General features: G+C 40.3%; 2 protein-coding genes across 21 annotated transcripts in view; both read left to right on the top strand.

Moving 5' to 3' along the window:
* LOC122772544 (liprin-alpha-1-like) overlaps positions 1–6696 on the top strand; it is a 38431-nt gene extending 31735 nt beyond the window's left edge. For 8 of the 18 annotated variants that reach the window (XM_044030696.1, XM_044030702.1, XM_044030691.1 and 5 more), the window contains 7 exons: positions 573–599; positions 1071–1246; positions 1576–1673; positions 3311–3486; positions 3748–3816; positions 3945–4116; positions 5088–6696. In XM_044030696.1, the coding sequence (XP_043886631.1) occupies positions 573–599; positions 1071–1246; positions 1576–1673; positions 3311–3486; positions 3748–3816; positions 3945–4116; positions 5088–5149 (780 nt within the window). In that variant the 3' untranslated portion in view covers positions 5150–6696. Of the gene's footprint in view, positions 1–572; positions 600–1070; positions 1247–1575; positions 1674–3310; positions 3487–3747; positions 3817–3944; positions 4117–4303; positions 4367–5065 lie in introns of all 18 variants that reach the window. The other 10 variants (XM_044030699.1, XM_044030701.1, XM_044030705.1 and 7 more) reach the window with 4 other exon arrangements.
* Positions 6697–7772: 1076 nt separating this feature from the next.
* LOC122772557 (src substrate protein p85-like) lies at positions 7773–23887 on the top strand. 3 transcript variants are annotated; one of them, XM_044030726.1, is made up of 16 exons: positions 7773–7934; positions 10591–10685; positions 10781–10854; positions 10953–11082; positions 11588–11698; positions 12358–12412; positions 13556–13666; positions 14135–14245; positions 15661–15771; positions 18491–18601; positions 20003–20058; positions 20138–20207; positions 20288–20517; positions 21568–21697; positions 21913–21981; positions 22562–23887. In XM_044030726.1, the coding sequence occupies exons 2-16, from the start codon at positions 10602–10604 to the stop codon at positions 22696–22698; spliced, it is 1590 nt and encodes a 529-aa protein (XP_043886661.1). In that variant the 5' UTR covers positions 7773–7934; positions 10591–10601; the 3' UTR covers positions 22699–23887. The 3 variants fall into 3 exon arrangements, with proteins under 3 accessions (XP_043886661.1, XP_043886659.1, XP_043886662.1); XM_044030724.1 differs by having other exon boundaries at positions 10586–10685; XM_044030727.1 differs by lacking the exon at positions 18491–18601 and having other exon boundaries at positions 7775–7934; positions 10586–10685.
* Positions 23888–23908: the final 21 nt, after the last annotated feature.

The raw sequence follows: 23908 nt of genomic DNA, 5'->3' as shown, positions 1-23908 counted from the left end.
TCTCCTCAGGAGGTGAACAGATTATGGTTAGATTTTGCTTAATCTGCGCTTTGTTAAAAGCAAAGTGTGCATAAATTCTCACCCCTGCTGTCTGTTTTTTCCACTGGCAAAGCAGAAAATAATCTGTATTCCAGAGTATGAACAGAAAGAGGACTGAGACCCCTTCAGAACTGAAGTGACGACTGCAAAGATAATGCAGTGCTCTTTCAAACAAAGGACCACCTGTGAGAAACACCCTGTCACTGCGTTTGCTTTAAAGTTACATTTTTGCACAACTTTGATACAGAAACATGCAACAGGCAATTATACAGTTTGTAATCTTTTATATTTATTGTTTAGGAGATAATTTATAGCAATTTTTAAAATCTAAAAGAACTCATAATGACTCCATCCATATCGCTCACTCTTACACTGGTAGTTTTTTTCCCCCTCATTGTTTATTGGTCTGGTTTGTAGTTCTATCCGTTTGATATTTTTCACATTGAGCTGCTTTTAACCCTGCACTGCTGCCTCACTAACCCCTCACCTGTCTCTTCTTCTCACCATGCTCACTCTAACCACGTAAACACCAGGAGGATGACGAGGGCAGCTGGGCCCAGGTTTGCACGTTTACCTGAAAACTCACGTCTGCTCACCTTCTAATTATTTTCCACTTACCCTCATCCTTTACTTTCAGTCCTTTCGTTTTAACAAAAGTACTTGAAAATTCTAGTTAAAGAATTCTGACTGAAATCTTGAAATCTAATCTATACTGTAAAGGTGAACTGATGCAACTGATGCATCCTACCTCCTCCGTCTGCTCCCTTTTCAAACCTCTGCTCCCAAAACACACAGAACACACTGTGCTTGAAGGGTCGAGGATAAGTTATTGGGACGATGGCTCTAACACCTGTAAAGCCTAGTCCACACCTGATGAGTTTTGCAAGTAGTTGCTGTTTGCTGGTAATGATCGGGTCACAGATTTTTTGTTTTCAGTAATCTGGATCTGTAATCACTTTATTACATAATATGCTTCACTTTGCATGCTTTCATCAGAGACACTGGTCAAGCCTGTTCTTCTCTGCCCACAGACTTTGGCATATGGAGACATGAATCATGAGTGGATTGGTAACGAATGGCTACCCAGCCTCGGTTTACCACAGTACCGCTCCTACTTCATGGAGTCCCTAGTAGATGCCCGTATGCTTGACCACCTCACCAAGAAGGACCTCAGAGGACAGCTCAAGATGGTAGACAGCTTCCACAGGTAAAACAAGCCGGAGGTTCATTATTATTATTAATTGAGGATGTCTCAGTCTTGTTCATGTATAGAATCTGAGCCGATCTGGGCCTGGGTAAATGCCACTGCAGGGCTTTTTCCAAGCACTGGTCACAAAGCTGTTTGGGGCAACCCTCCTATTAATATTATTAATAAATGTCCAAACTCGATGTATTTTTCCCATATTGCATGTACTTTTGGCCATGCCTTTGATTCATGTGTTCCATAGAGTGCCCTATCATGTTAAGACATACAAGAATGAATGTCAGTGTTCCAGAGTAGATTTTGCTGAGGAACTCTCTGTGTCCCTGCATCAGGAATAGTTTTCAGTGTGGAGTGATGTGTCTGAGGAGGCTCAACTACGACAGGAAGGAGCTGGAGAGGAAGCGAGAGGAGTCTCAGCTAGAGATGAGAGGTAAACAATAAAAATTATATATGTATGTATGTATATATGTGTGTGTGTATATATATGTATGTATATATGTATATATATATATATATGTATATAGTATACATAGGTATATACATATATATATATATATATACATATATGTATATGTGCCCACAACTAAGCTATGTCTCAATTCAGGAGCATCTTTCTTCAGATGTCACCATCATGTACTACATGTGATTTCCCAATTGCTTTATGGCTGTCAGTCAACAACTGAGATGAACTCTGTACTGACAACTTCAGGCACCCAGTGTGACCTGTAAAACAGTACTGCACAAAAGCCTTAAGCTACCATAAAATTTGTTGTAGCAATGCTATAATGGCTATATAGTGTAATTATTTGCCAATAACTTGATTGGAATACATCCACAAAATTCAGGAAACTGATGCTGTTTTAGAATACAATTTTCTTTCAGGGAAAAACATCTTATATGGAGTATATCAAGTTAAAGTGTCAAGCATTTAGTGTGACCTACGCTTACAACAACAATAACTGTTCCCTGGTTCTTAAACCTGGAGTAGAACCCTAAATAATGTTACTGGTAAAACCTGATTCCCCTACTATTTACTGTTGAAAAATATGTGATGTGGAAAAGGTGTGTTATACCAGGTCTATTCAAGACATGCTTGATCAGTTCATACACACAAACCTGGTACTTAATGTCTAAAATTGTGTTTTTTTTTACGTTGTTGGCTGCCATCATCTCCTGTCAAAACATTTGTCTGGTGTAAACTGATAGGTTGGGCCACCTATAGTTTCCTTCACTGTTTAAGGATGTGACAACACATTTGTATGGTTTCAAGATTCAAGAGACCATAGAAATGTTTTACTGAACCATGTACCGTTCATATTTTCAAGCAAGTGGACATTACCCAATCCTATGCAACAGTCTAGAGTTCGGCTCAGGCTGCATTTTTCTGTCTGAACATGAGGGAATGTTGATTGAAGACGTGTTTTGATGATGATGAAGATGTTTTGCCCAAGCCTTACAAATATCCGACACAGTTGGAGGGAGCTGAAGCACAATCTGACTTTAATGCAGGTGTTTGTTGTTGCCTTTATTTATGTTATGGCAAACAACATATGTTATCGTTACATCCAGGAGGAAGCGACTATTAGCCCCATCAACACACAGGCACACACATATACATGTCGCACACATCTTGTGTTATCACTTATGAGTATAATAAAAATGAAGGCTCACCATTAAGAACCATCAGTTCTACTTGATGTTGAACTTGAGCTGCTGATAACTTTTTACATAATCCAATCATTGTGGTTTGAGTTGTTGAAACACGAGGTCAATCACTATCCGTTTCATATTGCTATATCAATATTGTTATATTACTATTTAGTAAATGTTTACCTGTATTTTCAACAACGCAATAAAAAAGGGTTTTCTATGGGTTCTCCGTTTCCCTCCTACAGTCCAAAAACATGCAGAGGTTAATTGACAAACAAATTTGACACAAATTTCGCAACCCCGCCTTTAGCTCTATATCAGCAGTGATTGGGTCCAATGAGCCCTGCGACCCTCGTGTGGATGATAAAGCAGTAGGCAATGAATGTAAGTTGGATGTCTGTTACTTTGTTGTTTCAGATGTGCTGGTGTGGAGTAATGAACGTTTGATTAGCTGGGTTCAGGCCATCGGACTTAAAGAGTACAGCAGCAACCTGTATGAGAGCGGAGTCCACGGGGCACTGCTCGCCCTTGATGAAACCTTTGACTACAACACCCTGGCTCTACTGTTACAGATTCCAACACAGAACACACAGGTAGACGCAACACACACAGACATCCACACACTTATGCACATCTAATGATCAAGCACTCTTGGCTGAACATAACTTAAGTACATAAGGTAAAGTTTCCGTTTTTTTAAGCTGTGTGGTGAGTAGCAAGTGGGGAGAGATAAAGGCAGATAAAGTTCCTGTTTTTTTCCTTACTGTAACTGTAACTGTAATGTATTTGAATTTGTCCCATATCATGACTTCAGCAACTATCCAATCTTTTTCTCCTCCTCTTCTCTTCTTTAGGCCAGAGCAACTCTTGAGCGTGAATTCAACAGTCTGATGGCCATTGGTACAGAGAGAAGAGTGGAAGAGGTGACCGGACACATACACACGCCCTTACGCAGGAACACAAACCCAGTGTGAAGCCATTTGTGAAAATAACACACACATTCTTTTCCATACCTCTTTCTATCGCTCTTTCTCTGCCACCTCTTTTCAAGGATGATGATAAGAACTTTCGCCGAGCTCCATCGTGGAGGAAGAAGTTCAGGCCCAAAGACATGAGGGGAGTCTCCTTGGGCGTGTCGGACACACTCCCTGCCAACTTCCGGGTGACCAGCAGCAGCAGCGCGGCATCTCCCTCCACACAGCCAAAGAGGAGTCCAATGGATGGTAAGTGGAAGGAGAAAGTCTTTCCGTGAGTGTGCGTGCTTGTACTCAGTCGAATCTTCTCTGAAAAGCTCTTGAGCCCTAATTCCATGTCTACTTGATGAATGGCTTTGCTGCTTTGCAGTTTGTTTATGATGCTGTGACTAACGGCACGTCTTTGCATGTGATTCTTGCCAACATGGAAACACAGGAAGTCAGTCTATACAGAGGCTGGACACTGCCACAGTCAGGACCTACTCTTGTTAACACAATGGTAAGATGTCATGCATCATCATCATCATTCTAGTCCTTTGAATTATGAGCCCGTTCAGACCTGATAATAACATCCATCTTGATTTGATTCTGAAACTAATTCTGGCCACATTCTTTTACATAATATGTAAACATTCATTTGTCCTCACAAATCGTTACGGACCGCTTCCTCAGCTGACAATCCTCTAGAGCACTGCAGTTTTACAGTATTATATTTTATGACTGTGCCATTTGAAAGCCTTGATTCAGTGACACAAAGTTGCCAAACAAAGCAGCAGTAGATCATCTGCTCCCTTGACTCCCCGAGCTAAAAACTTTGAGTGGCTGTTCATCAGAAGTACATCCTTTCAGTTTCCTATTGGAAAAGACAAGAAAAGATATCATAGAATTAAGTGGGTGTAGAATTTATTAGGTGAGCCTTTTCTTAAAATCCTTTTTCCCCCTTAAATACCAGGTCTGAACGAGGCCACAGAAACAATCAGAGCATTCCTCACTGCACACCTGCTCCTTTCTTTCCTAGCAGAAGAAAGCTTTCTTGAACTGGACTTTTCTGCTCTATTAACGCACGTTTTACGCCTCTCCTCTCCTCTCTTTCCCCTTTGTGTCGTCACCCCCCCTCCACCATTTCCACCCCACCTGTTCCTCGGCTTCTGTCCTGCTTCTCCTCTTGTGTTCGTTCATCTCTCTTTCCTCTTTTCAGTTTATCCTCATTATTTCTATAGGTAGCCACTGGTCAGAGGATGAAGGGGAATTCCCTGCATTCAAGACCAGGATGATGAACTGAACTCACTATCAAGGACTCTAAAAAGATGTTTTTTTGTTGTTGTTGTTGTTGTCATCACAGAGAAAGACCTTACTACTTCGTATCCCTAGAGGAAACGTTCTAGATTTATCAACGTTGTTATATTTATGCCGACTGATGGGACATTTATTGAATTGATTTTAGAATTTTATTATGTAATCATTTTTTCCCCCTCTATTCCCTTAATCATTACACGTTTTAAACACAAATACACATTTCTCCGCTGTGCCCATGTTAAGCTCTGCTCTCAGATGTATGTAACTGAATGTTTTAACTGTCTGGAGTTTGTATATTTCTACCAACAGACATTTTATCTATAATCTTTTTTTTTTATAATCCTGATTCTATTGACCAGATGTATGTTTTTTCCTCTTTGAATTCTAATCATTGATTTTATGCTCAAGTGACTTTGATATGTGATATAACTTAATTCATATCCTTTGCCCTTTTTAACTGTTGTAATTTTTTTTTAGCTTATTACCTTTACTTTTGTGTAAATGCATCTCTTAGGTCAAAGGATGTGTGAATATCAGACAAATTGCTGGAGTTGTCGGACAGTTTCACAAACCTGTCAGCACTGTGAGTCGCCCATCACCTGTGAAATAACTGCTGGTGAGCCAGGTGATGGAGGCACCAGATATCATGTGAAACACACAGAATATTTTCCTTTTCTCTTTATTTTTCCATATCTGTGATACCAAAATGAAACTCTGGAATTTATGAATAAAGCCATATATAATTAGTAGCGGGGAAAGGAAGGGGTACAGAGGGCTTAATTCAGATGCAAGTGAAATCAGAAATTCAGGTTCTCTCTAGTTGACCTTGCATGCAGAAAATCCCCCACTAATCCCCACCCAACCCCACAACCTGCACGTCCCTTTAACAAAAACAAACCTTCCTCACCTCTGGAGAAACACACTCAGGCTCCGTTGTACACAAGGACTTGAAATGCGTAGAGTCCAAAGTGTGGAAACTCCTTCTATGGACCAACTTCACTGAGGCCTCAGTTGATCCCCGCTTAACTAAGTGACCCTGAAAGCGGTATGATCCACTTAAACCCCTTTTTTTTTCTTTTTTTTTTTTAAGAAAACAAAAAAAACATTTAAGATTTTATATCGAGCCTCATTGTTTCTTAACTGCTCTGTCCTCTGTTCTTATTTATTACTCATCCACTTTGTGTTTTTGTCAGTTCTTCATTCAGAGTTCATGCCTGATTCGTTCTTCCTCGTGTCTGCGTTTGTCCTGTTTGCTTTCACAACACAGGTTCCACTGAACGACAAGGAACCAAAGAGTTTTCTGTCTTTTTCTCCCACATGACATTTAGTCAAAGCTTCACGTAGAGACACCTTTTTTCTTGTTTGTGATGTAGTCATGAAGACACAGTGCAAATTATGTTGCTGTTGTTTTTATTCCCGCTCTCCCTGTTGAAATTTCTTATCTTGTAACAATGATGTACAGTCTGAGTACTTATAAACTATTTTTATCACAGTATTATTTATTGCTTACTTTCAATAAAATACTGAAACTTATTTTCCACTGCAAATGAGAAAACTGAAGCTTGAGCTTCTTTTTTTTGTCTCCTCACTTGAACAGGTAAAGAGAATAGAGAAGTTTTTGTTGCATAAAAGATATTTGTTTTGTCTATCAAGTAAATGTTGCTGAACATAAAGCTTGGTGCATGGAAAGGTGGTTACCCAGAATTAACAACACTTGTTGCACTATTATAGAATAATCCCCAAGAGACTAGATAGTGGACATGCCTAAACTTCAAACTTTATACTTAATTATTTTTATACAGCCTTTCCAGACAAATATATTCCAAGTGCTTTGACTGACAACACAAACTAAATTATAATAACAATTTATAAATTCAGGTTTTGAGGTGTATGCAAATTGACTCATTTTAAAAGACCTAAATGCTTTGTAAAAGTAATGGAAACCATTATTGGTTATTAGTTATCAAGAGGTTTTAGTTGTTGCCATCTTTCATTTTTGAGTATATTTTCAGTAAAAACCATGAAGCTCAAAACACACTGACCAACATGAGCCATGTCCTACACTGACCTGCGAGTGGCAGTAATGAAGCCTACTGCTGGTGTGAAGCTTATGAAGACTTTACTGAGGTCCAACATGAGTCTGGAAAGACTCATGTTGGCTTTTTATTTGTGTGTGTGTGATTTAAAGAATATTTAAAATGTGTGTATAGTTTTACATGTATTCATGTTTTTAAAAAATATACAGTATAATAAATGTTAATGAAGTTTGATAAGCATTCTTTTGAGGGCTTGGTGTGTACAGGTGATGAGGGTGGGGACTGGAGGGATGGTGAAGGGCCCCACTTAAGAGTCTTTGCCTGGGCCCCCCAGATTCTAGGATCCTCTGTGACTTAACTGAAAACTGGCAAATTATTGGATGTAGAAAAGATGTAGAGAAATCTTTTGCATGGACAGTTTCATATTCATAAAATGGTCGGAGAGAAACTCGCATTTTTCACCATAGTTTGTAAATTAAATGAACCAATTAAACGATTTTGTTCGCCGTCTCTTTAAAAAAACAAAAAAAAAACATTGTAAGTATTATGAAAGCTGAATAAAGTTTTTAAGGGGAAAAAAAGACAGGGATAGTGGGAGAGCCGGAAGTGCACTGCCGTGGACTGAGACATTTCTGGTTCTTACCCATCAACAGTCGATCCGGGAGCGGAGCACGTCGACCGGGCCGAGGACCAAATACATTTATTCCCAAGTCGAAGCTTCGTTTGTCGTGGACGGTGAGTTCTGTGTGACACTGTGAGCGTGGAGTCGGAAGTAAAATGGCTCTCACTGACTCACTTATTCCAGAGGCAGGGATGTTAGCTTTAGCGTGCTAGCTAAATGGAAAACTGGGACAAAAAATAAGCAGAGCTGCTATTTTAGCTTGATATTGAAACATGTTTTTTCATATGTCTTTTTTATGATGATGATGTTGTAGAAATCCCTCAGCGGTGGCACGTTCGTTAACAGGGTGTTGGTCCTGTTCAGAGCCAGTCTGACCCGAAATCCTGTAAGTGGGTCCGCTGACACAGCAGTGGCGTGCGGTCATTAAATACCACAGGGAGACCGTGATGCGTTGACGTGTACTTTGATTAAAATTAGAACTCGTTATTCACACGCTTCATGAAAAACTCCACCGATATAAATGTTCGCTGCGAACTATCCAGTGTATTTTCCACACGGAAATACGGTGGATAATTTAGGGGTAGTGGACCGTGCTAACTGATCCTTGTTAACGGACTTTATGTCGTGCTCAGGTTCACAGGTGTGTGCTCAGGTTCATATGTGTGTGCTCAGTCAGACAATTCATTATGTTCTATTATATGTTCTAATGTTTGTAGTGTCGATGGGTGTGGTGGCTGTGTTTTGCTGTCCTGCTGAAAGTTGGGACTCGCTGCTGCTTCCTGGTCTGAGCCACGTCCCCTGCTAATACTGAGCTAATTCTCAGTCAATGTGCTGAGTCAGGATTTGGGACTGGTACAGAAAGCTTTTTGTTTGGTCCCCAATCTATGTCGTATTATCGAAAATCAAGGCACACAAACTATAACACTGTGTTTTAACTCAACCGCGTCTGCCTCGGTGCTGCAATCAAAGATAAGACATTTGGTCTGAAGTGGCATCGACTTACTGTAAATGCAAAGATCTAGTCAATCATTAAGGCACATAGACACGATGACTGCGACCTACTGAAGTTGAAACCGAGCATCAGAATGGGATGGAGAGGTGATCTAAGTGATTCTGATTTGACTTTGTTGTTGGTGCTATTCGGAGTATTTCAGAAACTGAGCTACTGAGATTTTCACACACAACTCAATCTACGGTTTACAGAGAATGGTCCAAAAAGGGGAAAAAATCCAATGGTCAGCTGTTCTAGCAGCAGAAATGTCTTGTTGATCACCAAAATCAGACAAGAGTTACTTGACTGGTTCAGTATGATAACAGGCAACAGTAGTAATCAATCATTACTGCTAAGGTATGCAGAGCATGTTGAACCTTGACAACAGCAGCTGAAGACCACATTATGTGCCACTTCTGTCACTTTAGTAGTTGTTCTCTGGTTTTGAGTGTATGGATGATTACTCACTGATCTGTGTCCCTAGTAGGCTGCAACTAATAATTATTTTCTTATTCCATGAACCTGTAGGTTATTTTCTAGATTGACCGGATACTTGTTTAGTCCGTAAAAATGTCAGAACATGTTGAAAAATGTTGATCGGCGTTTTCCACACCTGGAAATGATGATGTGCTCGAATGTCCACAATCAACAATTATTTACATTCTCTAAATATTTGAGTTGCTTTTTCAAGAGTTTATAAATATAACTATGTAGAAAGGGCAGATACTACTACTGTTTGATGTTTATCACAGGCCTCTGAATTGCACCAAGATAAATATCCCTGTCTACTGCTGCCCTTTCTGTCTTTAGTCACTTAAATAAAAACAAATGGAGGATTTCAATCACTGAAGTCATAAAGAGACATGTTTAAACTTACTGATGTAGGCAGCAGTGGATCAATAGCTGTTGTAAAATAGCTGATTTTCTCTCCACCTAAAGGTTCTGAAGTTGCCAACACTAGATTTGAACAGTTTGGAAGATTAGTTGTGCAGCAGCACTAAATGTAACGAATGTCTGAAGTTCAGTCCCTGTTCTTCTGCTGTGGTTTGGCCAGTTGATCTGAAGGTTCACAAATCGGAGACTCTGTTGTTCACAAAACCCCACCTCTGTGATGCCTTCCTGAGATGCAGTGATGTTATCGTAATAAAATCACTGGGTCAGTTAGAGAAGACATAAAGGATTTGGCTAAAAAGTCACATTTCAACATGGGGTTTGTTTCCTGTTGTTTATATTGTGTTTGTCTTAATGATGAGGTGCCTTCTGGGACAAGAGAAACATTTATTTTGACTTCTCTAACCCCTTCAGTGTCGTCATGGTGGCAATTAAGTTGTTATTTCCGCTAAATAGACAGATTGTCTTTGTGGACATTGGTGTGGGAGAGTGACTAGAACTATTTTGCTTTGTGGACAAAACAAAATATGACATAAACATAATTTTGAGCTTTCAGAAAACATTTTTCAACTTTTTTTAAACTAAATAAATAATTGACTAATTGAGAAAATAATCAACTGATGAATTGATGATTGATGAATTAGTTGCAGCCCTAGACTTAAGCTGACAAATATTTTTTTAAGGAGAGCCTTTAGTTAAATGGATAATATCTGTATGTTATATCTTCCTTGAGTTGCCATTTGAGAGAGCAAGCATATGTGTTTCATTTTCTATGCAGGGGGCTTGCTCAGTACAGTCAGCATTGACCTCACATAGCTACAAAAAAGTGCTTAAGTGCTTCTGTGAATAGAGATTTAGTTTAAACATTTTTTTGTTTTTCAGTTCAGGCTCACTGAAGATGTGGAAGGCAGCAGCAGGACAGTCGATCAAGGTGGACGTTGATGACGGTGGAGACGACTGGGAGACTGACCCTGACTTTGAGGTACCCTATGTTCACCGACTCCTCTTCTCTCCTCCTCCTCCTCTTGCTCTATCCTTCATTGCTCCTCACTGCTATTTCTTATCCTGGATTTCTAGAATGACGTGTCAGAGAAGGAGCAGCGCTGGGGGGCCAAGACGGTTTCTGGTTCGGGACACCAGGAGCACATAGAGTGAGAAATTTGGCTGTTTTTGTTCTTTCCTATATTAATATTATTTAATATTAATGTTAAGGAATAATTCATCATGTGTCTCCCCTCCCTTGTTTAAGTATCCACCGGCTGCGTGAGACGGTTTCAACCGAGCACACCAGCTTGAAGCAAAAGGAGTTGGAGACCATGCCCAAGGCTTCGCATGGATATGGAGGAAGGTTCGGAGTCCAGCAGGACCGCATGGACAAGGTGAGAGACACTGGACTGACACAGGTGGATTAAGATGTAAAGGTTTTTGTCATATGCATAGTTTTATGTTTTCAAAGCCCAAAATGATCATTGTGTCAACCAGATGATTGATCCTACAATATCTATATATGTCCTCTGAGCTCTGTTTGTTTTGTCAAGATTTTAATTCTTTACCAGCTAGCAACTAGCCTGAATTAGTTCTGTATTAAACAATGCTGCTTCTTCTTCTCCTGGTTTAATTTGTGTTAATGAAGTAATTTAAGCACATCAGATTTATGTACCTTTAAACACACTCAGTATTCAAAGAGAAATTGTGATGCAATAAAATGCATCATTAGTCAAATATGAATCGCATCAGAATTGTCAGCTACCTAGAGATCCCCCAACACTGTGTGAGTCCTATGTGGGTGACTGAGACCTTTGGCTGTGCAGATCTTTTCATGACTCCTCACAAAAATCCCAAACAAACAGTAAACATGGCGTTAAAAAAGTTTTTCTTCTCCAGTCTGCTGTAGGTCACGAATACCAGAGCAAGTTGTCGAAGCACTGCTCCCAGACGGACACATCCAAGGGCTTTGGAGGAAAATATGGCGTGCAGTCAGACCGCGTTGACCAGGTATTTCCTGTTGCTGTGAGCTGAAACAAAAAAAAACTCAACTGCATTGAGCCTCTTTCAGAAAGCGTTCATATTGATTATGACGTGAAGGCTTCATGTTTTCATGTTGTAGGACCATCCATCCCATTCTAATCCCATCTGACAGGTCCAGAAATGCCAATGTTGATGTAGATGTTCCTTTGTCATTTATCCAGTTCAAAAGTATATTCTTCCTGACGGCCAATGTAAGAATCAAAGTGTGTTATCTGAAAGTGAAGGTAATGTTTTTGTATGAGGTACACATATCTGGAGCTGACTGTGCTGTGCATGCTGCTTGCGCCTGGAACCAGTTTGAGAAAGGGATACTTGCTCTTATTGCAAACATGGCTGCTATCAGAAAAAACACATTTTAACCACTTAACAAATAAAATCTACACTATTTTAAGATATGGTGACCAAACACCATATCTTAAAATAGACACTTAAGCTGAAATCAAGCCACCCTTGATGAACACATAACTTAAAACCAGTCTACATTATTTAACCTGTTCTTAAATGGATCAAACATATAAGCTGTTGTTTTTTTGTTTTTAAGCTGTCATTGTTTATAGCTGTGACGGTAGTAAAACATGCACAGACAGATCAGTTGAATAATAATGTTCTTTCTTGTCTCATTCCAGTCTGCACTTGGGTTCGAGTATGCTGGAAAAACCGAGAAACATGCCTCGCAAAAAGGTAATGTCAGGACTTGTTGCTTTTTCCACCTGAGCTTCACTTTACCAGCCTTTTATGTTTCCAGATGTTTTGCAGGAGACACTAGCAGTGTGAGTGTGTAGCTGGTTACCAGCTGTTCCATGTGTGCTCCATGATCAGATTATGCTGCACAGACACAAATGCTTGGAACATGTTTATTGGTGCTGATCTTTTGTTTTAGTAGTTACAGTTTAATATGTAATTGTCAGAGTCAGGTTTGTACTTTTTTGGGGTTCCCATGGTCATAAAATTCTTGGAAAAGTTTTGAAAGTTTTCTATACCTAGAAAAGGTTCCCAATTCTGAATTTAGCCACTCATCAAAAGGCTCACCCAATGACCTTACATGTACATGTTAAGCTGCAAATTAAAGTTAGCACATTATGACAATGCTTGATGGGCTTTTTTGGTGAATTTGTATCACTGGGCTAAATCTGAACAAAATAATTTGAAATCCAGAAGTCACCAACTAACACATTTGAACTTAGGGATGGATATTAGTGGATCAACATCTCCTGTGTGCCATGACAGAAAAGTCACCAATTTCCTTCATAAACTGATGCAGAGTGAATGGTTTACAAAATGATTCAAACTTCAGGAAAAGCCTGTCTGACAGTAAGATAAAGCAGGAAACATATTCTTAAGATATCAGATATCAAAGTCTTTTGTTAAATCCTTTCTCTGAGTGCCTGCATGTCTAATGCGGGACCTTTGTGCACGGCATCACAAAGGTTGTGCACACTGACGACAGACTTGTCTGTGTCAGTACCTCATACAACCACACTTCAAAAAGCCTGCACTTTTGCTTAAATATTGTGGAAATGAGAAATGAGAAGTGTAAAAATACTTTCAATTCATTGCTGTCAGCTGAGGAGGTGGTCTTTAACATGTCCTGGTGACAGATAAATAATAAAGACAAAATATAAAGACAAATTCAGGACGTCCACCCCTGCATTGAGCGTTAAACACTTCATCAGGATTGATGACGATGATGACGGCATTGTTTTAACTGTTTTATTCATCATAATAAGTATTGATGGAGTTGGAAATGGGTTACTCCAGGACCAATTGTTTCCAAACTGCTTCACCCTGACTTTGACCCTTGCCCTTCCCTGCTTTGCTGTTTAGACTACTCCAGTGGGTTTGGGGGGCGATATGGAGTGCAGACAGATCGTGTCGACCAGAGTGCAGTGGGCTTCGATTACCAGGGCAAAACTGAGAAACACGAGTCCCAGAAAGGTTTGTCGAGGCATCCTGCTACACAACATTGCCATTAACCTGCAAAGAACCAGTTGAACACTAACACACCTACAGACAGCCTATACTGAGACAGTGGGAACATCTTTACACAGGTCCTGACGCAGTCATGTTATTTTGTCTTTCTTCCTCTTCCTTCATTCCTCTGCCTTTGTTTGCGTCTGTAAACTTTGCTTTCACCTCAGCTGCATGTGTGATGTGTGTAACATTTCCTGCATTAGTTCCCACACCATTACCCAGCTGAAGTTGGACATATCAATTTTTATTTATGTTTGTGAATGGGAATGGGTGTGATAGATGTGTGATGGAAAAAGCGCTGCACAATGCTGTATCAAGACCAGAACACTGCTGTATAAATAAAGACAATTTATCGTTACATTAGATTTCATTAACTCTTCATCTCTTTTTTTTCCTGATCTCTTCTCCCCCTTCGCTTCTTCTCATTGGCAGATTACTCCAAAGGCTTTGGCGGCAAGTTTGGTGTTGAGATGGACAAGGTGGACAAAAGTGCTGTGGGCTTCGAGTACCAGGGAAAAACAGAGAGGCACGAGTCACAGAAAGGTACATGGCACATTTTTTTTTTTTATAGATTTTTACCCTCATGATTCTGAACAGTTTACAACATTCTGCTATCTATTATTTCTTTACACATTTTATTTTTGCTTGACAGTAACACAAATATCACAATTTCTGACTCTGACCTAAACTATGGGGGAAGGATTAATAAAATAATATTCAAAATGTGAGAATTAAATAGATTATAAAACACAACAATAAATCTATATTATACATGTCTGAGGCAGTATCTCGGTTAATACTTAATTACTACTAGTGCTGCATAATACATAAAAATCAACAAACCTTTAATAATATACAAATATTCACAGAGGTAAATGTGCACTTTCCTCTACAGCAAACCACACTATTAATCATCTTACTGCTTATTATCCCGTATGTAACATATGGGCCAAGTCATATTGATAATATTTTTGAAATCTAACCATTAAAACTGTGTGTGTGTGTGTGTGTGTTGATTATTTGAGTGTGAAAGAACTTGCAGCTTCCTGTCTGACACACCTGCACAGCCTTTACTGCTAGGCCAAGAACAGGCAGCCTGTAGATATGGGCTGCCATTGACGGTGAAGGTGACCGTGGGCTGAGTTTACTGTCTATGTTTGTATATAAGATAAGAAGTTCCTCTAATGAAGCTCATTATGGTAATTCAGGTGTCACAGCAGTTACAGGCACAAAATAAATCAATTTAACATTAGAATAAATTAGAACTGGAGACCGTTAGACACAAAACATATGCATATTTCTAGCAGTGTACTCATGCTATCATATCATGTTATTGCATGTTCTGATAAGAGTTAGAACCAGAGGAGAGATAACATTTATTTCAATGTTTGTAAATTCCGTGCTCTTCAGATGTCAGTGAGTAAAGTCATTAAATGGCATCATGGCACAGGATCAATAACTCCTGTGCCATGATATTAAATTGCTGATTTTCTCTACAGTCTTTGGTTTGGAGAGTGAGTAGGTTACAAAGAGACACAAATGTCAGTTCACTGCATTATCTACCTGTCAAACACCACACAGATTTGTCCCACAACTTTTCCTCTACATCACTAAAAGGAGCGTCAGTTTCAGGGAATCAAGTTGCTCATCTCTCTCCATCCACACTGGATGTGGAGTTCCTCAAAGTGCCAGAACCAGAGTCTGCTTCCATTCTCCCCCTCTTGAATGAAGTTGCACTCTTTCATTGCTTATGATCTTCAGCGAGGTAGCTGACACATTGTTCTAAAATGACCAGAGAAATGACTATATTATTGTTAGCTGTAGTGCTTCTATAAAACACTACATGAACTGTGATTTCACAGACAATGTAAGCGATGAAGGAAAAAACGGGTATCAGAATGGATTAATGAGTGTGTTAATGATGTCATGATGTGTTTGTGTGTGTTTTTTTTCTGCAGACTATGTAAAAGGCTTTGGCGGCAAGTTTGGCGTGCAGACGGACAGACAGGATAAATCAGCACTGGGATGGGACCATCAGGAGAAACTGCAGCTCCATGAGTCTCAGAAAGGTACTGGATCTGTTTTGGTCCTATGAGGTTGCGTTTGACCAGACGTGTGTGCTGCCTGTGAATCAGTATTTTGATTAGACTTTGATTAAATCTGTGTGACATGACAAAAGGTAAAGAAAAATTATGACGCACTCAGGTGTGTACATTTCTTTAAAACATTAACACCAATGTTTATCTGTCACACACGATGAAGAAGTGACCACGGCTTCTTCTTTGGTTGAATTTGTTGTGAGATACTTCCCTCAAAGTTCAGGTTCTGAGCTCATATTTATGTGGTCATAACGTAACCACAGCACAGTTTGTTAATGTGTAACATCGCCATGTTCCAAGTGAGCAAGTAGAGCTAAGTAATTTAACAAGAGAGTACAGGAGATGCCTCTGGGACTTGGTTAATGTGCGTATTTTGTGTACCAGGAACACGAAGTACGCTGGTACAGTTTAATGCCCTAAAAGTACACATTTTTACACCTGGTTCACACTGAATTCGCTGTGTGCGCGCGCCACGTAGCAGAACTGCTGTGAGTGGGTGTTCACACTGGCCGCATTGGGTTCCCTGACTTTCCACAGTATCAATATGTTTATGATTTCATGTTCCCAATTTTTCTTCTGGCGTGTGTGTGCCAGCTTGGCTTGTCCTTTCAAATTTGAGACAGGCTGATTAAAAATGGCCTGTTAAAAATCAGCCGTTCATTGAATTATACTCAAACGTCAGAAGTAGGGTTAGAGTGAGTACATGGGCGCACGTCTGTGTCGCAAACTTTCTCTGCTCTTCCCTGTTGATTTTGACTGATTATTGTAAACAAATACTCTGGTAAAATACACAAATAAATTGCTTTATTTACGATGACATTTAGGTATAAACATAATAATTTTCTCCTTTGTTAAACAAGTATGATCGTTGGTCATGTCGCTTCTCGAACCTAAGCCTAACCTGCTGCCTTTTTGCTTTAGTGAGAGAGAAGGAATCTGGCCCTCATATAATAATTATAACCTACACTGGGATTTCCTGTTGTTGTTGTAGACTCATTTATATTTTTCATGTATTCAGATTCAGCCAGGACAGTAAAACTACTGCACTATAAAGGTGTCTGTTTTATGTCATGTTGCCCAGTACATTGTCAATATCATCATCAGATCTTCTCTGAAAAAAATAGACGAGAAATTTGAGCGCAAAGCGTGCAAAGACATTTTTTGCAAAGTTGGCAACATCCAAACATCAGAATCAATCACTCTGTAAATGTAACATGAATTTTTTTAAAAAAAGCCAATGTGTTCACTGCTTCCCTGTTTTCACTTTGTTGAAAATCTCACAACAAACGGCAGTGTTTCCTACCAAGTGCAAAAAAAATGTTTTCCTTTTTTTTTTTGAAGGAAATCATTGTACACACAAAGAGCCCATTGTGAGTTTTTCACTGTGTAACATTTATTTACTCTCAGCGCCACACTTCAGCTCTGATGTGGTTTAACTGGTGGCTTTGATTTCGTCTTTCAAAGGTTGATGACTTCCTCAGTCTGCGGTTTTAAAAGGGGGAAGTGAAACATCCAGAACTGAGTCTCTCACAGAACACATTGAAATAAGGGCCTTTGTTCCCTTTGACTCCTGATGGCATCATAGTTATTCTGTGCATCAGTTTAATGAAAGTGCTCAGATTAATTTCAGCATCTGACAGGGATATTTCAGGGATGTTACCAGATGCAAGAGATCTAAATATTCATTCTTCACCACCACACATGGCAAATTGTACCACTAGCAAATGTTCAGCAGCTAAAGATTATTTTCATAATCTATTCATCCGTTGATTAGTTTCTTGTTTAACCGAGTGCTTGTTTGGTCTGTGAAATGTCAGCAAATGTTGAAAAATGTTTACCAAACCTTGAAATGAAGACGTTTTCAAATGGCAAAGGCTTGAACGTAGCAGACATTTGAAGTTGCACACTTCAGCTTTAAACTAGAAATTCCTTCAGGTCTGTATGGAAGAATAACAGGATGTGGCACAAAGAAGTTCAGTTTGGGAATTAAGTGAATGTTTTATCCAGTCAGAACAGTGACTGACAGCAATGAGTGGTAGTAGTCTTCACATCTTCAAAGTGAAGCCAAACTGCAATATCTTTTTATCCTCTTTTCTTTTGAATGGCTGTCAGAGGGTGAATTCAAGTCTAAAAATAGATATGCATAACAACAACAAACATTTCCAACAGTCAAATTGTTTTTATCTGCATTTTGGTATTCTGTAAAATGGGACCACTGATACTCACACAGTCAGTATCAGTGAGAAACTCGCACCTAATTAGTAGAATTAGAATTAACGTGTTTTTTTCCCCCCCCTGCTTTAAGACATTAATGGATCTCTGTCATTTCACTAAACCTGTCTCTGAGCCCTTGAAGTGTCGCTGTGTGTGTCATTGTCTCTATATGTTTGTCTTTCAATGAGGGGTGTAACCGTACACAGAAAATACAGTTTTTACAATTACAAAAACAAATACAATTATTACCTTTCCACTGCAAAATTATTACCTTTCCTGTTTTCAGCATTAGTGAGTGTGACCGTTGTCTTGTCTTTTCCTTTATTCTATATTCGTTTGATATAATTTAATATAATTTGATGCCTCATTTTGATCTGGTTCATGTACAGTTACACCCCTACTTTAATGTATGTTTGTAATGTGTGTTGGTGTCTGTCCATATATATGTATATGTATGTGTTGTGTTGTATTGCAGACTATAAGCGTGGGTTTGGAGGGCAGTATGGGGTTCAGGCGGAGAGGCAGGACCAGTGTGCCCTCGGCTTTGAGCACAAGGAGAGCCTGGCCAAGCACGAGTCCCAGAAAGGCACATAAACTCACCAGATCCCACCTTCCCTGAACTCAACACCCATTCCCTCCTCTCCTGACCCGCTTCCCCCTTTCGACGCATACCTACCCTTCCCATCTGAGCTTATTTTCTGGACAAAGCCCTTTTTTTTTTTGTTTGTTTTTAAATAAGTGATGGACACAGCTTCCTTTCCTGACAGACACGTCCCTCCTGGTCTGTTACAGACCCTCCCACCTCTGTAGCACTAACTGATGAACATGAACAGTGTGGGCAAACAATGAGACTGGTGTATTCCAGTCTAATTATCAAAGAAAACCCCATGAGAACACCCAAACCTATTATGCCTTTCTGTTCCTGTTTTACCCTGTCCGTTTTTATATATCTGTCACTTGTCCTTCCCCTGTCCGTCCCTCTCAGCCTCAAACACTTTTGTCCTGCTGAAGACATAAATCTTAAACGGCACACAACTTCAGGGGAAAACTTTTTAAATACTTTTTTACAAAAAGGTGGGGAGTGTTGTTATTTAAACAAGGGGAATAGCACATTAGTTGAGGACTTGTGGACACATAGTACATTGTTGGTTTTGGCTTTTTCATGGGATTTATTGACTAAAATGTACATTATCACCAGTATTATATTTTATTACTAATTAATGTTTTTTTAAAAGATATTTGATGCCACATGAAAGGTTGATAAAGTGGCAATTTAAAGCTAAAATGTGTCCCCAGGTCAGTTACCAAACGGGGCAACAGTAGACGAGCAGCTACATTTCCCCTGCAAGCTGAAAATGCAGATTTTCCTTAGGAAAAGGCAAATGATTTGACCGTGTCATATATCTCATTGTTTATCTGTGCTGCTCAGGTCGGACAGGTTTTAATGCCTTAGCATTATTTATTATTCATTTATTTGACCTATTTTTAATTCTATCACCAGCACTTTATTGGAATGAACCGCCCTCTTTTTGGCCCCTTCCCTTCTGTCACTGCTGCACTGAGGCTGCTCATTTTGCTTATGACTTTATTTTGTGCATGATGTCATGTGGTCATTTTACTGTGACCTCCAGCTGCAGCCCCACAGACACGGCAGTAGTAGACCTCCAGGGCTGCGACTGAGCCAACATGGCCGCTTGTCCCCGATGTTAAGATTATCTTGTCACTTTTTGTGCATCATTTTTCTTTCTTTTTTATATATATTTTGCATGAGCTTGTCAGTCTGTCATGGCTCCGTAGTTTTCCTGTGAAAAAAAAGAAACAGTCCGCTTCATCTGAACCTGCAGACCAGACATTTCACATCAAGTGTGATGGATTGAAAGCAAATCAATGAACTCCATTAGTCCTGGTCTCAGGTGTGACGGTGCCGACTGTGGTTGAATCATTTAAGAGACAGGATGTGACCTTGATTTATCTCCTTTGTCACTAGATTATTCTAAAGGGTTTGGAGGAAAGTTTGGTGTCCAGAATGACAGGATGGATAAGGTGAGTGTGCTTGTGTTAGTGTGTGTAGTTCTTCCGCCGCGCAGGCCCTGTCTCATGTCTTTGTCTGTCTTGTGGACAGAGTGCGGGGACATTTGAAGACGTGGAGAAGCCGACCTCATCTTACCAGAAAACCAAACCTGTGGAGGCTGGTGAGTTTTCATCAGCTGCCGATGTGTTTGAATGCAAACGTTTGGCATCACGTAACGTGACGTCACTTCCTGATTTGCAGCCGGCAGCAGCACAGGAAGCATCAAGGCCCGCTTCGAGAACATCTCCAAGCAGAAAGAGGAGGAGGACAGGAAGAGGGCGGAGGAAGAGCGAGCGCGTCGACAGGCCAAGGAGAAGCAGGAGCAGGAGGAGGCGCGGCGTAAGATTGAAGAAACGCCCAAGGCTCCATCTCCCGCCCCTGCTGCCAGTCCCAGTCCCGCTCCCAGCCCAACACCACCTGTCCAACATCATGTGAGCCTCACACTGTCATATTGAACTGCAGTATCTGTTCCATAAGTTCCATACCATACATTCCTTTGTGGGGGCAGTAGTGGCTCATTTAGCAATATGTCTATGACATTTCTACTTATCTCTTGCATTATCTTATCCAAACAATGGTAAAGTTGGCGCTGAACACACTGGTTCCCTCACTATGTCACCTGCCAAGTTCAAAGCCTCTGACCTGTTGGACCACTATGTATTTACATTTATAGAGAGATAGAAACCATTCTGATCAGACACAGTAACACTTGGTTGTATCAGTGTCATAAGAACTACCTAAAACTATTATGTTTTCAAACATTTATTTGACCTGTGCTTTAATTATCTTTACTTTGATCCATGTCTCATCTGTTAACATGGATGGGGCGGGGCTTATGAGTGATAATGCAGATGTGTTGGCAGCTGTCATGTCCTTGATTGGGGGTTTGATTCTTTTACATGTGTGACTGAAATCTGTCCCCAGGACTCATTTAAGACAGCTGATGTTCTCAGTGGTTAAAATAGCAAGTAGTGCTTTGATTCCCTCATCTCCTCCAGTTGCTTATCTCCCTTTACTTGTAATTCGAGCCAATACAGATTAACATCAGACACGTCTGTAGTGTTGGACTGAAAAAAAACATTCTCACATACCGAAATGGCAGCCGTGTTTATTTGCACACAGGAAAGTGAGATCCGATCAAAAGTGGCACCAGGAGACTCGAAGTGATGTTGCAGATATTGTAAATGTTGACATTATTGTGCAGCTTTCTATATTTTGACAGGATAGACTTTTTGTTGTTTTTGATGTCTGTACAACTGTGCTTCGTTAATCAGGAAAGTAAAATCTGTATATTTTGAGCCACATCGGTCAGCCCAAGGAAGAAAAGAGACATTGAAATAAAAATGTTCCCACTTTTTGCCCTTGTGTCCTTCACAGGACTGACTGATATCATAGGACAGTCAAACAAGTATATGACACAAGCATTATTGTCTTGTGAGAGTCAGTTTAGTTGACATCAGATTATCGATTTGTCTCGTTAGGTCACAGAGGAAGCGACGTTCAACGCTGCTGCAGAGAACGGAGAGCAGCTGTACGAGGAACCGCAGAGTCGGTACGAGCCGCCACAGGAGGATCTCTACCAGACACCTGAGGAACCCGCTGCTGCCACAGGTTAAGCCGTCACCTTATCTGCGTCGTTTAGAGCAGTTTGGTGAAAATGTTTGGTGTTGAAGCCTAGTTCACGCTACAGGACTTTCATGATCATGTACTGTCCTGGGGATTCTTTGCAGTCGCTGTGAATTAACAGTGACCATCATCATGCCCAACATGATCTTTCATCAGGAAGAGTTGTTCCAAAGTAACACATTCTTTTTCCTCTCCTGCAGAAGAGCAGCAGTATGAGTACGGTGAGGACCTTGGGGTGACGGCGGTGGCGCTCTACGACTACCAAGCAGGTGAGCGACGCGGTGAACGAACGAAGTGACGCCAACATTTTAACTGACACAAATGTGACATCATCAGGATCAATGACCAATCACAAAAGAGCAAACATGGCTTTAAGGGAGGCGGGTCGAGGAGTGTTTAGCCACCTACTTACCGTTTTTAGGCACTTTTCCGTTAGGGTGCCGTCTCTATTGATGCCCTTATTTTCTGTGTTGTTTTTCTTCTCTGTGGAATTTATTGGTGACATACTCTGTGTCACACTAGTGTCGCACATGATGCTATTTACCCAAATGGCTACATAACGTAAGTAGGGGATACCTATTGATTTGGCGATATATCGTCATCCTTCCATGTGCAATGCGATAATCAATACGCCAGGACAAATATTGATATTTTATCATCATACAGTGAGTCGCCCTGTGATTCTCAGCTCCAGTATGGGGGTTAATGCTGAAACTTTGAACAAATTTATCTGATCACTTTAACCTAAATGTTTTTACCCAGTTTATTACCAGAAATATTTAGAAATGTGGGATCACATCAATCCACAGCAGCTTCCTCTTTTTGCTAATCACTCACTTCCTGTTTCAGCTGGCGACGACGAGATCTCCTTTGACCCAGACGACATCATCACCAACATCGAGATGATCGACGAAGGCTGGTGGCGAGGTGTGTGCAGAGGCTCCTACGGCCTTTTCCCCGCCAACTACGTGGAGGTTCGGCAGTGATGACTCCGCCCCCGCGTCACAGACAACGTTGAGCGTCTCTGTGTCCCTCGTGCAGAAAAAAAAGGATGGAGATGATTTCAGAGCCACTTTTCTTTTTTTCCCCCCCCACGCTTTTTCCTCATGTTAGTGCTTCAACGCCGTCCGAGACATCGTCCTCGGGTGTTTTCCGTCTGTCGTCCTCTCGCCCTCTGTTCCTCCCTCTGTCCCCGTTGGACATCATTTCGTTTCTCCATGTGCAGCAGTAGACAAGCAAGAGTTATCTCAGCATTCAGAGCGGAGTTAACTCCTCGCGCTGCGCCTTCGCAGGTCGCGGTGTCCTGAAAACTTATCAGAGTTCAGCTCATTTTCGATTCCTGATTTTAGAGATTAATTTCTCACCAAAGAGCAAAGACACACTTGTCTCAGATGAGTCTCATGCTCAGTAGTTAACATCGAACAAAACCCTTTTTTTTTATATGTATATTGATGGTTATATATACTGGACCAAAAAGCTGACAACCCTCTGTGCTTCTTGGTCTGTGAGTAAAGTTTTTCTGTGTTTCACTCAAGTTTAGCGTTAGAGTCAAACTGCACTTGTTGAGTATTGGTGAAAAAGTGTTTTCTCTGAAAATCAGGTCCGAGGCTTGATTCTATTTGATGAGTAATGATAATGATGATAAGGCTTCATCTTTTACACACAAGGTTTCCAGCAACAATACAGATCATCATGTTATTTTAATCATCTTCAGACATGAAACAATTGAAAGTTCTGATGCTTTGAGGAATATTAAAAAATAAAATAAACCTGTCTTTGTATGAAGTTGGATGTGGACCACACTGTATTTGTGGATGTTCAGGGTTTGTTTGTTTGTGTCATAATGTGTTTGTTGACACACATGAGTCATGACAATGACAACAGCTGACTTCCCTCATCATGGCCGAACATTGTTGCCAACCTGAAGAGTGAATGGGTGAGTGCAAAAAAACATCTGGCTGGTGCAAAGGTAAGAGGCCTTGGATGTGTGTCTGTGAGTGTGTGTATGTGTATGTGTGAGGGCTTTCACAGAATTTGTCTTTGGGGTTTTATAATAAAAAAGTGACCTTTTCAAATGCATTATTATATCTGTACCTCTGTTCGCTCAAGTCACATCATTATATGCTTGTTACTTTTTTTTTTTTTAGTTTCAATAAACTGAATGATGACATTGTGCATCTGTTAGTATTGCCATTA

Source organism: Solea senegalensis, linkage group LG7 (assembly GCF_019176455.1).
Source record: "Solea senegalensis isolate Sse05_10M linkage group LG7, IFAPA_SoseM_1, whole genome shotgun sequence".
Taxonomy (NCBI): domain Eukaryota; kingdom Metazoa; phylum Chordata; class Actinopteri; order Pleuronectiformes; family Soleidae; genus Solea; species Solea senegalensis.
The sequence above is the reverse complement of the archived record's forward strand: the minus strand, read 5'-3'. Positions and strand labels throughout refer to the sequence as shown.